Below are 14,121 nucleotides of genomic sequence, written 5' to 3' on the forward strand. Positions count from 1 at the left end.
TGCCCATTCTCTAAATGGACTTCCCACCAAATTATATTTGTTCCATAATGCTGGCTGGCGCCAAAAGACTTGATATTTTTACGTGCTATTGCAAGAGTCCAAATTATAGCAGAATAAACCATTTTAAGAACCACGCCATAACTGATCTGCCTTTACTTCACTTACACTGGTCATATCGGAACCAAACATGACCCAAGACAAGAAGATGAATCCTAGTAAAAGAATCTTTGGATGTCAGCAAGAGACAGTATTAAGTAGATAAATAAGAACAGGGAACAACCGAGAAATATTTAACACACTCTATATGCTGAAACCTGCTCTGCATAGCTTGCGACAGAAAATGGTCTGTGAAGAAACGGATGAATCCTGAAAAACTACTGCCCGTACTTTTTGCTCCTATTTTTCTATATTTATTTCAATTTTTACCCCACCAATCTAGTGGCAAAGCCATTCTCAAACTGAGTAACGTTGAATGAACTTCTTTCTAGCATTAGCATGAAATCAAACATGCTGTGCAAAATTAAGTTGGAAGTAATGCTGAATTTAAAGGAGTACTGTTAGAGAAAAAACATTTTTATTAACCAGGTTTTTGCACGGCATTATGTACCCATCGGCCCAGTCTGCTAGATTAACACCTACACAATGTGTTTTATGTTTCAAAAGTTGAAAATAACTGTACAAGATTAAAGTACAAAAGTACACAAGACAGCGGACACAAAATATCCATGTATGAGTTTACCCTTAGCTGTTCTGCATTGAAACCACAGAACTAAAAAAAATGTCCTCCTACAGTTCTGTCAAGTATAATGGAAGGGAGTATAACCTGATTACAACATGAACACCAGTTAAATCACTGATCTGATATTTACAAAAATTGTCATGTCAATAAATTAAAAGTCAATGCAATACCCATGCAAGCTAGGATGCCAGCTTTTGGTGAAGAAGGACCCAACGTCGGAACGAGAAACTCGGACAAAGTCCCGGCTTCAAGATCACATTCTTTCAAACGGTGTCCATTCCTCGCATGGAAGATGTAAACCCCAACCCCATGCCTCTTTGGGTGTGTGTCTGTGACCGTGCCATTTCGTACTGTGCGTCTAGGTTTCGGAACACTTCTTCCTGCTGCTTCAAAGTCTTATAGCTCTCTTCATCGACCGAACTGCTACCGCCCGCTTCCTCTTCGCTCTAGGATCAGAACAGTTTTTCAACAGGTGAACAGAGACGTCCTTCCGCCGGTACAAGGCTCTGTCATGTTGACAGCACTATAGTCGTAACTGAGTAAATAGAGACTCTAAACTAGGCTTGAAGACTCCCCGGTCCAAGGATGTATAGTATATATCAAATTCATTTGGGGGTAGGGACAGACCAGTCCTTTGAATCTGACTACATCACAGTGTGTCTTACAGATACACGGCTGTATCCCATGGAACACGAAGCACGAACCCAACTGATCCCACACCCAGCATCTTCCAAAGCTTCTCTAGAGGGTCACTCATTCCCCACCCCTCTTTTGAACTAGTGTCACCTTGTCTGAAGTAAAGCTTACAATCTAGTTTAAGAATTCTGAAGGAAACAGTGTCTTTGTTGAATGGATTTAGGCATGTTTTTAAATCTCTTCTACAGGCCGACTTAAGCAGAACTCTCAACCATCGAGATACAAGTTTTATCTACATTTCAGAGTTACATACCTTGATACCCATCAGTTTTCTAAATTTGACATTTTGGTCCTTATTGCCAAAGTTCAGCTTCTCCCAGATTTCTGCAGACTGAGATTTATCCTACAAAATATGAAAAAAAAAACACCCTTACACACAAATCCAGCATGTAAATAAGTTTTTAACTCACTTATGCCTATGTCTGCTCATTAGCAAGAACACACACCAGCCTGCAGAAGACAGTAAGCTTTTCCAAATACAGACTGACAATGTCTCAAACTTCCCCCCAGTTCCAGTTGTTCTAATATCCCTGCCCTCCTTAACTTCTTACTACGGAGAGCCTATTTACCAAGCGAGCTAGGCTGCTTGGCTCGTAAGACCCTCAAATGTGAAACGTAAAATCTGTCAAACTTCTGGAACTGCCAGGAATCAAGACACCTTCTTGTCTGACCCTCCTGTTGCCAGTTGCACTTGCTTGGCCGGCAGCTAAACTTTCAGGGCCCTGATCCAACACACTTCGCTTCTTGCACACATACAGCTTGCAGACCTCATCCCAAAAAAATCACACACTTCGAGTCAGCAGTATCAATAGTTTTTTTTAAAAAAAAAACCACCTTGAAATAATAATTAGGAAAATTACCCCTTCTTTTTTTCCTTGCCAGAGCATCTTCCGCTTCTTCTCCTGCTCAGCGAACTTCATCGGGTTCACAGCTGCGGGATTATAATAGCTTGGCACAGCTATTCCGGTCTCGGCCAGAGCCTTCGCTTGCAAAGCTGCCATCTGAGCCGCCATGGCTATCTGAGGAGTGACCTGCGTCCCGGAAGCCAGGAGAGCTGCAACGTTGATGACCGAACCCCCCGTGGCAGCCGCCGCTAGAAAGGAACATGAAAAAACAAGGCACAGCCTTTTAGAGATTCTTTACCCTAGATGCACTGACCAAGTACAATCCTTAACGTATTTCGCTGACTGCAAACTTCTCTATTGACTGCTTTGCGTCCTCCCTTAGGCAGCATATACAGTGGTGCCTCGCATTACGACGTTAATTCGTTCCAGCGAAATTGCTGTAGAACGAAAATGTCGTAATGCGAAAATAAAAAGCCCACTGAAATGCATTAAAACCCGTTTAATGTGTTCCAATGGGCTGGAAACTCACTGTCCAGCGAAGATCCTCCATAGGGCAGCCATTTTCGGTGCCTGTGCAGCAAGGAATCCATCCCAGAAAACAGCGGGGAGACATTTTATTTACCCGGCGGACATTTTGAAACCGCCGATCAGCTGGAGGAAAATCGTCCTTTTGTGAACAATTGGTTCCCGAAGCAGGGAACCGATCATCACAAAGTGAAAAAACCCCATTCAGACCATTGTTTTCCGATCGCAATTGCGATAGCAAAAAGATCGTCGTAATGTGGTTTTGTCGTAATGCGAGGCAATCGTAAAGCGAGGCACCACTGTATCTCATGGTATAACTAATCCAAGGACTTAGGAGAGTTTCAAGAGCTCAATTTAAAAAAAAAAGCCCTCTTTTGTTAGCTTATTTAAAATCTGTCGATAAAGGAAGCACAATACTGTTTTTGCGTGTTCCCATTAAGAGTCAACTAAAAGCTGAAAACGCCCTCACTTTACTATTCACTACAATCTAGCTGTTCAGAAAAGATTTACCAGCAGCTATTTCTTGTTGCTTCTGTTTTTCAACCAGTTCTTTCTCTCGCTGTTCTTGCAGTTTTTTGGCTCTTTCCAACCTAGGAAGAACACAGAAACCAGTTTAGGAGGAGCTCCTAGTCTTCCTCACCCAGCAGCACATGCCCTCCCTCCCCAACCCTTTCGTAAAACCTCAAGGATGTTATTCCCTGAGGACTTCACCACACAGATTAAGGCAAGAGATGTTGGTCTGATACTGAAACAAGGTCACTGGCCCAAAGGATACGTGGCCCTAGTTTAGACTAGACACCGAGATAAAAGTTGATCTCCCCGTTTTACAGAAGTTAATATTCATAGAGGGGGAAGCCATTCTTGTGGCTCCCTGAAGGCGAGCATGAAGGGCATTTAGTCTGGATGAGGAGGATTTCAAAGACGGTTCGTCTTTTGGGGCGGGTGGGGGACGAGTGGCAGGGCTTAACGATCTTAAGAAGCCAATCACCTTCTGGCCAGTGCTTCTTGTGCATCCATTGCTGTGTTTCGTCCTCTAAAAGGTGGTGGGCTCGGAGTCCTGCTATGACTTCTGCTGAATCTTCTGGGTTTTTCAACCCTCTTCTTTCTTTCCCTGCCAGCAACCAAGTTTTAAAGTCACAACTTTCTCCTTTTGTTCTGTCATTATAGGACTACTTTACCATTAATCTTAACTTCTATATCTCACTTCAATTGCTACCACCTGTTCTGTGACTCAAATGGTATTAAAAAAAAGAGAGCAAAGGCTAACATACCTGCTTCTGCTCCTAGTTCTGCTCCGGCTGCGGCTTCTAGGCCGGTGTCTAGATCTTGATCTAGAACGTGACCTTACACGTCGTTTTTTCTCTCTGCTCCGAGATTGTGACCTTTTTCTATCACGGCTTCTACTACGATGACGTCTGAAAGCACATTCCAAATTCCTGGTAATATTTTATAATTTTGCTTATGCACATTTAATACGAGCAAAATGAAAGAAAGCCCAATTATTCTACTGAAGAAATTCTAATAATGTGTAAGCGAAAGACTGAGCTTCTACATAAATATGTGTATTGCCGTGCAAAACCAGTTACTGGCCTACATATTAATTTATCACTCCAGTTCTAGAAAATAAGTTATTTTAACAGGATTACAGAGCAAGACTCCATAGCTAGCGTACAGAACGGTAGACTAGGGGTTCAGGAGACCTGGATTAAATACCTGCTTGGCGATGGGAACTCATGAAGGAGTAACATTAAAACCACTCCTTAAAAATATCACATACGTTCAAAAAAAATTTAGGATTGTTGTAAGTAGGATGTGAGCCGATGGCATGTAACAACTTAAAAGCCTGCAAGGCTAGAGGGAGAAAAAGGCTTAAAATAACAGCCCGCCTGGTAATTCTCAAAAACTAATATAGAGTAGTTAAAATCCAGCCTAAACCACAACTACAGTAGGTCTACTGAGTCAATAGGCCTACTCTAGATGTGACTTACTACTTACTGGAGTTTGGCCAAAACACCTTCTCACTCAAATAATACATCAATATTTTCATCAATCCACACTGAAGACCACTGCCAGCAGTTCACTGATATTGTACTCGTACTGCAAGCGGATATGCTTGAATAAACCTTTAAACCAAGAGTGTAAGCTTGGCATTCTTAAAAAAAAAACTGATTACAACCAATAAGTGGTGAACTCAAATATCTAAAATTTCCAAATTCAATTTGCTTACACTTTATGAGCATGAAAGCTTATGATGAAATCCAACAAATTAGGACAAAACTGTTGACTGCGATACCTTTCGCGAGACTTAGACCTTGAATGGCTCCGTCCCCTCGAGGGTTTCTTCTCTTTGCGCTTATGTCGCTCCTCTCCGTTCTCGGAGGTGCTCTCCCTCCCTTTATCCGAAGAGTGCTCTCTCTCGCTATGGTCTTCTGATTTGTGCTTCTTGGCCTTCTCTTTGGAGCCGTGTCTTCTTGCCTGTTTTAAGAAGAAGGTGGTTCTTTCAGGAAAATAGTGCAACAAAGAGAGTTAGTATGGGCATCAGCAGATAAAGAATGATTATGTTGTGATGCAACATTAGTAACCGTGGGAGCGCGGCCCAGTCAACTGTGATGGCTTTAACACCACCATCTACCCAATGTTGCACATAACACGCTACCATTTCTCCCACAACACACACACCCCTCCACCCTTCCCTGTTCATCTTAAACCTTTCCCTGCGGAGTACAACAGCACAGTCGGTTTTACGGCATTAAGCAAAAGGAGAGTGTTTCTAGTGTGTTGTTACCTCAAATATAACAACATTTGGGATATAGCAACAGATAGGACCAGCATACACAAGAAAACTATGCATATGTTTAGGTATGTCTTTATCAGCAATTAAGACAGCTTAAAAATAGATATATTGACCATCCATATAAAGCACGATTCATCTATGGAATGTTTTCAGTTTGACGCCTTGCACTACAGATGACCTGTATTTAGTTTGGATCCTATTTCCCAAAGGTGACTCTTAAAAAACAAGAGTTCACTTATCTGTATATTCATTAGAGGTTTTCTGTAGCTTGCTTTCTTTGTAAGTCTACTGTATATCTATGTTGCTCCTTTAAAGTCCTTGGAAAAATGTATTTCTTTTGGAAAAGAAAATCCAAGAGACATACTCAACAATCAGAGACAAGGTAAATCCCAAGTGTTTCATAACTTACAGGCATAACTAAAGAGAAAGCCAATACTGCGAAGACTTAAAGCTCATAAGCTCACTGCTGAAGACAGTTGGGTATACGGAGTCACTGCAACCTTCCTACCTTAACGTTAGGTCACTAGACAAACTAAGTGATTGTTTCGCTTGAAATGATTTATACAATCAATGGATCTATCTGGACTATTCTTCCAGTCACTTCTATAATCGCTGCAGAAAGATGAGTAGACCTTCGCTGCAAAATACAAATGTAGTGTCTGCCTCTAACGGAGAGAAATTGCGTCAAGCCCACCAACATGGAATGAAGCGTACTGCAAGGCAGAAGTGATTCATGAAGTAGCTATTTGTTGTATAACTCTACATCTGTAGAATTTCCATAAAGATCTGCCATTTTCTTTTCTTTCTCACACTGAAATATATTACTTGAGCATTTATAAAATGCCAATCCAACATTTAAACATTAAAAATTACACAAACATCCACCAAATTTCACCAGTTATTCTCACTGAATTTATAACTTAAAAATTACATGCAGATTTTTGCTTGTACATTTGCATGGCAGTCAATTCTTATTACCCATAACGGAGCAGTCTTTTAAACATACACATTGTATTAAAAACCACCATTATATCCCATAACCAATTTCAATTTTCTTTTTAAGGGAAATATGAGTTTGAATGACTAATAGTTACCTTATCATGAAGTAGGCTTATAATTTTGCTATCTGAGTCTGGAGCGTCTTCAGTTCAGTCTCTTCGCGCATTAGCACGCTGAGTATGATTTATTATAGAAATGTTATCATGTGATCTAAACAATATAGTCAATTTCACAAATACTCTCCTATTTTTTTTTAAACAGAGCTTCCATTGAGAAAGGGGAAGAAGTATCCCTGGGCCCCACACTATTCCTCTTCTCCTATCAGGCTGGCCTTTGCTGGCCTTCACATTACAGTACTCCTGATCCTTCTTCACTGAACCAGTAATTACGCTAAAGGGCAACAAACTTACCGAGCAATGTTAACACTACCGAGCAATGTCAACTCATTCCCCATTCTCCTTGCTTTACACCCGCTGTGTCTCCTACCAGCCCTGCACTATCAGCCCAGGAATACCTTTAAGAACTGGGAAGAAGTAAAGGTAAAGGTTCCCCTTGACATTTAGTCCGGTCGTGTCCGACTCTATGGCATGGTGCTCATCCCCGTCTCCAAGCCGTAGAGCCAGCGTTTGTCCATAGACAGTTTCCATGGTCATGTGGCCAGCGCGACTAGACATGGAGCACCGTTACCTTCCCACCGAGGTGGTACCTATTTATCTACTCGCATTTTTACATGCTTTTGAACTGCTAGGTTGGCAGGAGCTGGGACAAGCGACGGGAGCTCACTCCGCCGCGTGGATTCGATCTTACGACTGCAGGTCTTCTGACCTTGCAGCACAGAGGCTTCTGCGGTTTAACCCACAGCGCCACCACGTCCCATGGGAAGAACTAAGTAGGTTGGGCTCTAAGATGAGAAAAAGAAGTCTGTCAGCTCAAAGTAGGTTAATGGAAGCTCTGTGAAAATAAAATATACCAATCCTAGTTCTCCAAAGAACCGTTTATTGTAACTGTTTTCACAGTTAATCTCGGAAAGAGCTTCTGTCAGCTATTACCTTTTTGTCATAATGATGGCTTCACATGCTTCTCCAAGCATCTCTCAATTTACAAAACTTTGTACTTACCATTTAGACAATTTTATACACACTAAGATTTAAATATGCTATACCATATTCAAAAGTAAGCCTTGCACAATTACCCAAGCACTACAAAGTACTAATTACCTCTTTGCTTCTGCTCCGGCTTCTGTGTTTCTTCCCATCATGATCTAAGGAAGAAAGCATGACCCATCAGAATTTACCCTGCCTTACTCCTTAAAAAAACCTAAGGCACCTCTCATCATTAAAAGACAATATTAAAACTAACAACAGTGAGTATATAAATATTAAAAAGGATCAAACAAATGCCATGCTAAAGACACACATAACACGGAAACACGTTCAAAGGAATAAGGTGCAACAATACATTTAAAAACTCCACTCAGCTTGCCTGAAGAGAAAGTTCTCCACCTGCTTGCAAAAGGACAGTAAATATGGGGCTATATGCTATTTTTATGCTTTATGTTATTTTACTGAAGTTTAACTTGACACTTGGATACCTTTTAAAATTTCCTATTTGTTAAAATCTAAAGTGTTAAACAGCTCAGTATTTTAAAGGAGCTAATTGTGATGCATGGAGCACAAAATTTAAAGTTTTGCAAATAAATTATCAAACTTTGTATATTTACTTGGAATTTGTTGATTTGCACAGGACTGACTCAAAAGTAAACAGACTTCAATGCTTCATGAAACACAACATAAAACCATGTTTGTTATTCTACCACATAAAAACATGGGAACAATTTACAGCCAGAGGTTTCCATACCTGACTTTCGTTTTCTTTCTCTTGACCGTGAGCGTGACCTTGAATAATGATGTTTGGAAGTTTTAGGAGAACTAGATGCATCTGAATGATCCTTTTTCTTCTCTCTATCAGGAGATGACTTTTCTGGGACTGTTGCCTCTCGCTCTGAATCACTAGCCTATGTTAAATGACATAGTATTGAATATTACGCAAATGAATGGCTAGCTACCGATCTTCTGAAAACAGTTATAACAATTCAACTCTCGGGAACATTCTCAAGAGTCTTCCCCCCCCCCCGGTTAACCAAAAAAAAAAAAAAAAAAAAAAACCTACAGAAAACATTTCATATACTAACTTATTCAAACAGAATATTCTAACCATGATGAATATTTTAACAGCTGTATCCCAGCACTATGACTGAAAACGAGATTCTTTATGTTCCCCAGGGCTTCTACAGAAAGGAATCTTCTGTTATCACCTCCAGACTCATCCCACCCTCAGACACAGGAGATACCAGTACCCTGTTAACAGAGCAGTGATCCTTGGCCTAGTTACTACCTGCTCCCCCTACCACTGCTTCGCACCTAACAAAGGCTACCTTTTGTTATTACTAGATCTGGAACACCACTGTACAAGAGGTTACATAAATCTTCTAGAAGAGCCAAACTACTCATGAGAAGAGAGTGTGTACAGGATGCTCCCACTGCAGAAGGCAACTTTTGTGCCCACCTTTGCCCCTCTGCAGCCCTCCCAATTTGCACCAAAGGTAGAAAACAAGCTTCCAAATTGTCATCCATTTCTAATGTACCCCCAGAGAATTCTGGACGAGAGGGATAAGCATCCTAATATTCTTGTCATCAGCATAATCTATCATAGTCAAGGCCAGGGATTTTAACAGCTCTTCTTCAACAACCTAGTGGAGGCCCAAAGATGATATCCTAGGACTCATTAACAATAAATTCATTTGAACATAATAGATGCCTTTCTCCTTTCATCCTCTTCCAGAGCAAAAGCTGTTTTCATTTAACAGACAAGGTATAAAAGAGCAACTCCTTCAAAGCAACTCCTTGCTTTCCCTAGATATTTTAAACACGTATGCTACTGAAAACCCACAAGATAGAAAATGAATATGGGATGGTAGCGACTGAGAACTTACGATGGATCTCAGCGGAATTTACAAACATGCGTGCATAAACACAGTAAGATCAGCCTATTAGACTCTAATAACATTGTCAATTCGGTATAGCGTGAAGGTGTAGATGTTTTAAGCTAAGCACGCCAGGCCCTCCTGTCTTCCACTGCCTCCTGGAGCTGGTCGCTTGGATGACACTGTCCAACCACCTCGGCAAAAGTAGTCTACGAGTGATATACAGTTATATTCATTCCACTGTCGCTTGTGCTGAAAGGATATAAGGGCCTGTGGTCTTTTGTTTTTCCCTATACAGTAATGCTTGCACAGACTAACGAGGCTGCCTCTTCTACAAGGACAACCCTTCTTTAACAGAAACCCACACCAGAAACTCTGGAGGTTTTAAAATATACAAAGGAGGAACCCCCTGCATGTTTAAGAGGCACGAGATAATTATCCTCCCGAGCCAACATTCAGGAACAGGCTACAGTGGGATAAATACTTTCTATGAGACCCCCCTCTTTTTAAGAGCTTGAGCAGTCCTAGAATGGATTTGCCCACCTTTTCTGTCAAAACATCTTTTAAAAAATAAAATACAGGGTGTCCCCTCCCCCTCCAGTCATCATCCTCTTTTCAACAGAGGACCCTGAACAGCCCCTAGAAACTACCAGTCCATCTTCTTAAAAAAATTAAAATAAAGAAATTGAGTGGGCACCCCTTCCACGCGCACACACACACCCCATACGATCACCCTCATCCTAAAAACCATCCTCTTCTCAATCTGGACTAGCTTGAAAGAACTTCTAAATGGCTCAGTAGTTTAGGTTTCTGGCTGTGAGGGCCGAGGTTGGGAGTTTGAATCCCACCCACCCCCGGGGCCCCCGGACAAGAGCTGGGCCTGATGATTTCTGCAGTTATAAGACGACGATGTTGATGATGATGACGATGTAAAATATTCAAATTAGGGTTCCGTAATTTTAGCTGCCTGGGTAGCTCAGCAGTTTAGGTAGGGTTGGGAGTTCGAATCCCCCCACCCCTACTCCCACTGCGCCTCCCTGAGAAAGGCTGGGCTCCATGTTCCATAAGGATCCCCTTGGAGTTCCACAGTTCTAAGTAACCATTATTACTAAATGCAGGATCGCCAGGGGTTGAGAGTTCGAATCTCCCCACCGTGTGCTCTCCTAGGCAAGGGGCTGGACCTGGGGATTTATATACAGTCCCTTCCAGCTCTCCCGTTCCATGGGCGAGGATAGTGATGGCGATCCTCATCATCCTTACACACCCTAGAAACTACCCGCCCAAGCTTTTCCCACCAGACTTAAGAAATAGCAATATTAAAAGTAAATCCAAATATATAAAAAAAAGTTCGGGAAGTCCGAGAAGATGCCTGTTCGGGAGGAGCGCCCATCATCCCCCCCATCATCCCCCCCGCAACCCGCGCAAAGGCCCAACATGGCGGCGGGGTGGGGGAGGGGGAGGCGGGCGCCATCTTGTCTCGCGCCTCCCTCTCGGTCTACCCGCCGCCCGACGCCCAGGAGGCCGAGGAGACTCACCGCCATGCCGGGGGTTGGTTGGGTCGGGAGAAGGAGGGAAGGGGAAGCGGGAGGAAAAGCCCTCGTCCTTTCGCCCCCCTCAGGAAGCCAGCAGCGGCCGCTTTCCTCCGCCTCAAGTCCCCTCAGAAGCCGCGCCTCGGCCGACTGAGGCGAGCGGAGCACGACGGAGCCACGCCCACTCCTTGGGGTTCCCGGATGTAGCTGCGGAGAGGCGGGGCCGGGAGAGAAAGACAGAGGGAGAGGAGTGGTGACGAGGGAAGGCCGCGCCTGCGCACGGGCGGTCCGGCTCGAATGGTGGGGGGGAGGCGGAAAGGGAGCGTAGAGCTATGAAAAGGGTCGAAGGGGAAGAGGTGGCCGCGTTTGGTCCCAAGGGACGAAACGAAACAGAAAACGACAATAAAATGGCGTCCTGAAAGAGGAACTGTTATGAGGGGTGGGAGTGTCTGAAGGCTTTCTGTCTCCTGAGGAATTTTTTACAACAGAGCCCCAAAACGACCTCAGCCAAATTATAGGGTTTTTTTTTAGTTTTTATTTATCTAAAATATAAACATAAAACACACCAATCAAAATACAATATAACTATGTTCCCCACCACCGTAGACGGGACCTCTTTGTTATAATCTTCGTCCTCCATCTATATATGTTTTGCTTTCTTATGTTTCTTTGAGTTTTGCCTGGAAAGTGTATAAAAGGAACCACAACAACCATGTGGCACCTTAAAGGCTAATTATTACAGTATTCTATTTTAATGTGAGTTTTTTTGTGGGTCACCTCCACTTCTTCAGACCTATGGAATAACATGAAAGACAGTATTCGCAAGTAAGGAAGGATCCAGAAAGCTCACATTAAAATGGAACAGCACAGGACGTTGTGAAGGTTCGCCTTGTGAAGGTCGTGAAAGTTTTATTTCACATTAAAATAGAAGAGTTAGTTTTTCCCTTTTTAATTTTTGTCCTTTGTGGGGGAGGGAATTCTTTGCATCTCGTCTACAATTTCCTATCTCTATGGGGCCGCGCTCTTCTTCTTCTTCTTCTCTCTCTCCCTCCCCTCCCCTTCGCGCTCCCGGAGGAAGTTTGACCCACGCGGCGCCCCGTCGGCATCGTCGCCTCCGAAAAAGAAGCGGAAAATTCCCGCCAGTTTGAATGATCGTCGGGAGCGGCGCGCAGAGAGGACTGGCGGTGTGTGTGTGTGTGTGTGTCTTTGGCCGCTGGGAGAGGTCTGAAATTTGGGGAGAAGGGGGGGAGACTTGTGGGCTTGGGCCGCAGGGCGGTATCTTAAAAGCTGGCTAACAGGCAGGCATTCAACAGGTGAAGCTTCCGCAGCACCACTCCTCCAGGGCAGGGAAGTCGGTTCTGCCCTATCCGGCGGCTGTTAGTTGTGTTGCAAAAACCCACTGCAACAGTTGCACACACACACATTAACACACGTGTTGCAAAAACCCACTGGAACAGTTGCACACACACACATTAACACACGTGTTGCAAAAACCCACTGGAACAGTTGCACACACAAAAACACGTGTTGCAAAAACCCACTGCAACAGTTGCGCGCACACACACACACACACCCCTCCGTGTGTGTCAGGAGGTGGACAAGATACAAAAAGTCATTGCATGAATAAATCAGATCATACATACCTAGAGATGCTGGGGTGCGGGTGTGTTAAGTTGGTGACATACCTGGTCACTAAATAGTATAGAGAAACTTTAAAAAAAAGAGAGACTCTTTTGCAAGTTGTGTTTTTAAAAAAGAAATTGCCTATAAAGCTTGAACATAAATCGGATCTCAGCCGTGAAAGCTTCCGAGAATACCTTGAACATAAAATTGGGAAAAAAGAAATGTGTAGATAACTACGGCTGCAGTCTAGGATACAAGATGTTGTAATGTTTTCTTAAACAATCTTATTGATTATTCTTCTGAAATGCAGAGGCATAAATCATTGTTTTGCTGTGTGGCTTACATGGCTCATTTTTCTGCTTCTCTGATTTTTCACCAGGCCGCTGTTTCTCTTTAAAATGTGGGATGATGTTGAGCTCTTGGCAAGTGATGATACCGGAAGCGGACGCCTCGGCATCCAGTCCCGTCAAGAGAGTGGAAGAGCGCTTTACCAAATCAATACACTTGTTAAAATCACCTCGTCTGAAAGGGTAGAATTTCCTTTTTAATGGCTCAGCCCACAAGGGTTTACTGCCCAACCCCACTGCAAGATGCTGCACATTTATAATCCCATTTTTTAGCTTTCGCGTCCGGACATCTAGATGTTGATGACATCGTGACGATATGATGCATTTTTTCCTTACAACAAAATGTTTCTGATCTCCGTTGTAACTTTAGAAGATGTGTGCCTAAATAAATTACACTTGTTTTTATTTACTGTGGTTGAATCTGTTCATGCTTTACGGCAAGAATTTAGTTGTAGTGGATTCCTACCTCTTTCGGTTTCTAAAGGAATACTGTATGGTTTATATTTGAAAGGTTTTCCCTTATTTGCAGGTCTCGTCTAATCCAGAGCTGTACGCATGTAACTCGAGCGATGGCTGTGTTTTGGTGGCTGACAGAACAGTGGTTGTGTTGGACAATATTTGCCAGTCGCTTCAGATGTTTGTTCAGTTTGGTGAGTTTACAGAATTTGTAAAGGTCCAGAGAAAAATCGCCCATGTTTAGCATAGCTGAGCGTTGTGAGGAACTGGCATCTGGGTGCTTACATTTTGTCACTATTTTTAAGAGATTGGTTTTATTGGTCTATAAAAGTATTGCCTGTACAGTGGTGCCTCGCTTAACGATTACCTTGTTAAACGATGAAACTGCTGTACGATGACTGTTTTGTGATCGCAAAACGATGTTTTAATGGGCAAAATTCAGTTCCTGATGATCGGTTCTCTACTTCGGGTTCAACGGGTTTTCAATGCATTTCAATGGGATTTTTTAATTTCGCTTAACGAGGATTTTGTTCTACAGTGATTTCACTGAAACATTATCCTCGTTAAGCGAGGCACCACTGTATT

The 14,121-nt window shown here is 42.8% G+C and overlaps 2 protein-coding genes across 7 annotated transcripts in view; one reads left to right on the forward strand and one right to left on the reverse strand.

Moving 5' to 3' along the window:
- Window positions 1–557: 557 nt before the first annotated feature.
- Window positions 558–11,316, reverse strand: RSRC2 (arginine and serine rich coiled-coil 2). Of its 4 annotated transcripts, none has more exons than XM_020802678.3 (10): window positions 11,117–11,316; window positions 8,456–8,612; window positions 7,816–7,859; window positions 5,099–5,280; window positions 4,077–4,220; window positions 3,794–3,916; window positions 3,316–3,395; window positions 2,296–2,528; window positions 1,689–1,778; window positions 558–1,185 (listed from the first exon to the last, which is right to left on the reverse strand). In XM_020802678.3, exons 1-10 carry the CDS (start codon window positions 11,120–11,122, stop codon window positions 1,003–1,005), a joined length of 1,242 nt encoding a protein of 413 aa, XP_020658337.3. In that variant the 5' UTR covers window positions 11,123–11,316; the 3' UTR covers window positions 558–1,002. The 4 variants fall into 4 exon arrangements, with proteins under 4 accessions (XP_020658337.3, XP_020658339.3, XP_020658340.3 ...); XM_020802680.3 differs by having other exon boundaries at window positions 5,099–5,302; window positions 11,117–11,259; XM_020802681.3 differs by lacking the exons at window positions 8,456–8,612; window positions 11,117–11,316 and adding an exon at window positions 6,694–6,771 and having other exon boundaries at window positions 5,099–5,302; window positions 7,816–7,847.
- Window positions 11,317–12,166: 850 nt separating this feature from the next.
- Window positions 12,167–14,121, forward strand: part of KNTC1 (kinetochore associated 1) — a 33,566-nt gene continuing 31,611 nt past the window's right edge. For 2 of the 3 annotated variants that reach the window (XM_072983441.2, XM_072983442.2), the window contains exons 1-3: window positions 12,167–12,294; window positions 13,113–13,263; window positions 13,610–13,730. In XM_072983441.2, coding sequence (XP_072839542.2) covers window positions 13,132–13,263; window positions 13,610–13,730 — 253 coding nt within the window. In that variant the 5' untranslated portion in view covers window positions 12,167–12,294; window positions 13,113–13,131. Of the gene's footprint in view, window positions 12,295–13,109; window positions 13,264–13,609; window positions 13,731–14,121 lie in introns of all 3 variants that reach the window. The other variant, XM_078381804.1, reaches the window with a different exon arrangement.

This window comes from Pogona vitticeps, chromosome 14 (genome assembly GCF_051106095.1).
Source record: "Pogona vitticeps strain Pit_001003342236 chromosome 14, PviZW2.1, whole genome shotgun sequence".
NCBI classification, from domain to species: Eukaryota; Metazoa; Chordata; class Lepidosauria; order Squamata; family Agamidae; genus Pogona; species Pogona vitticeps.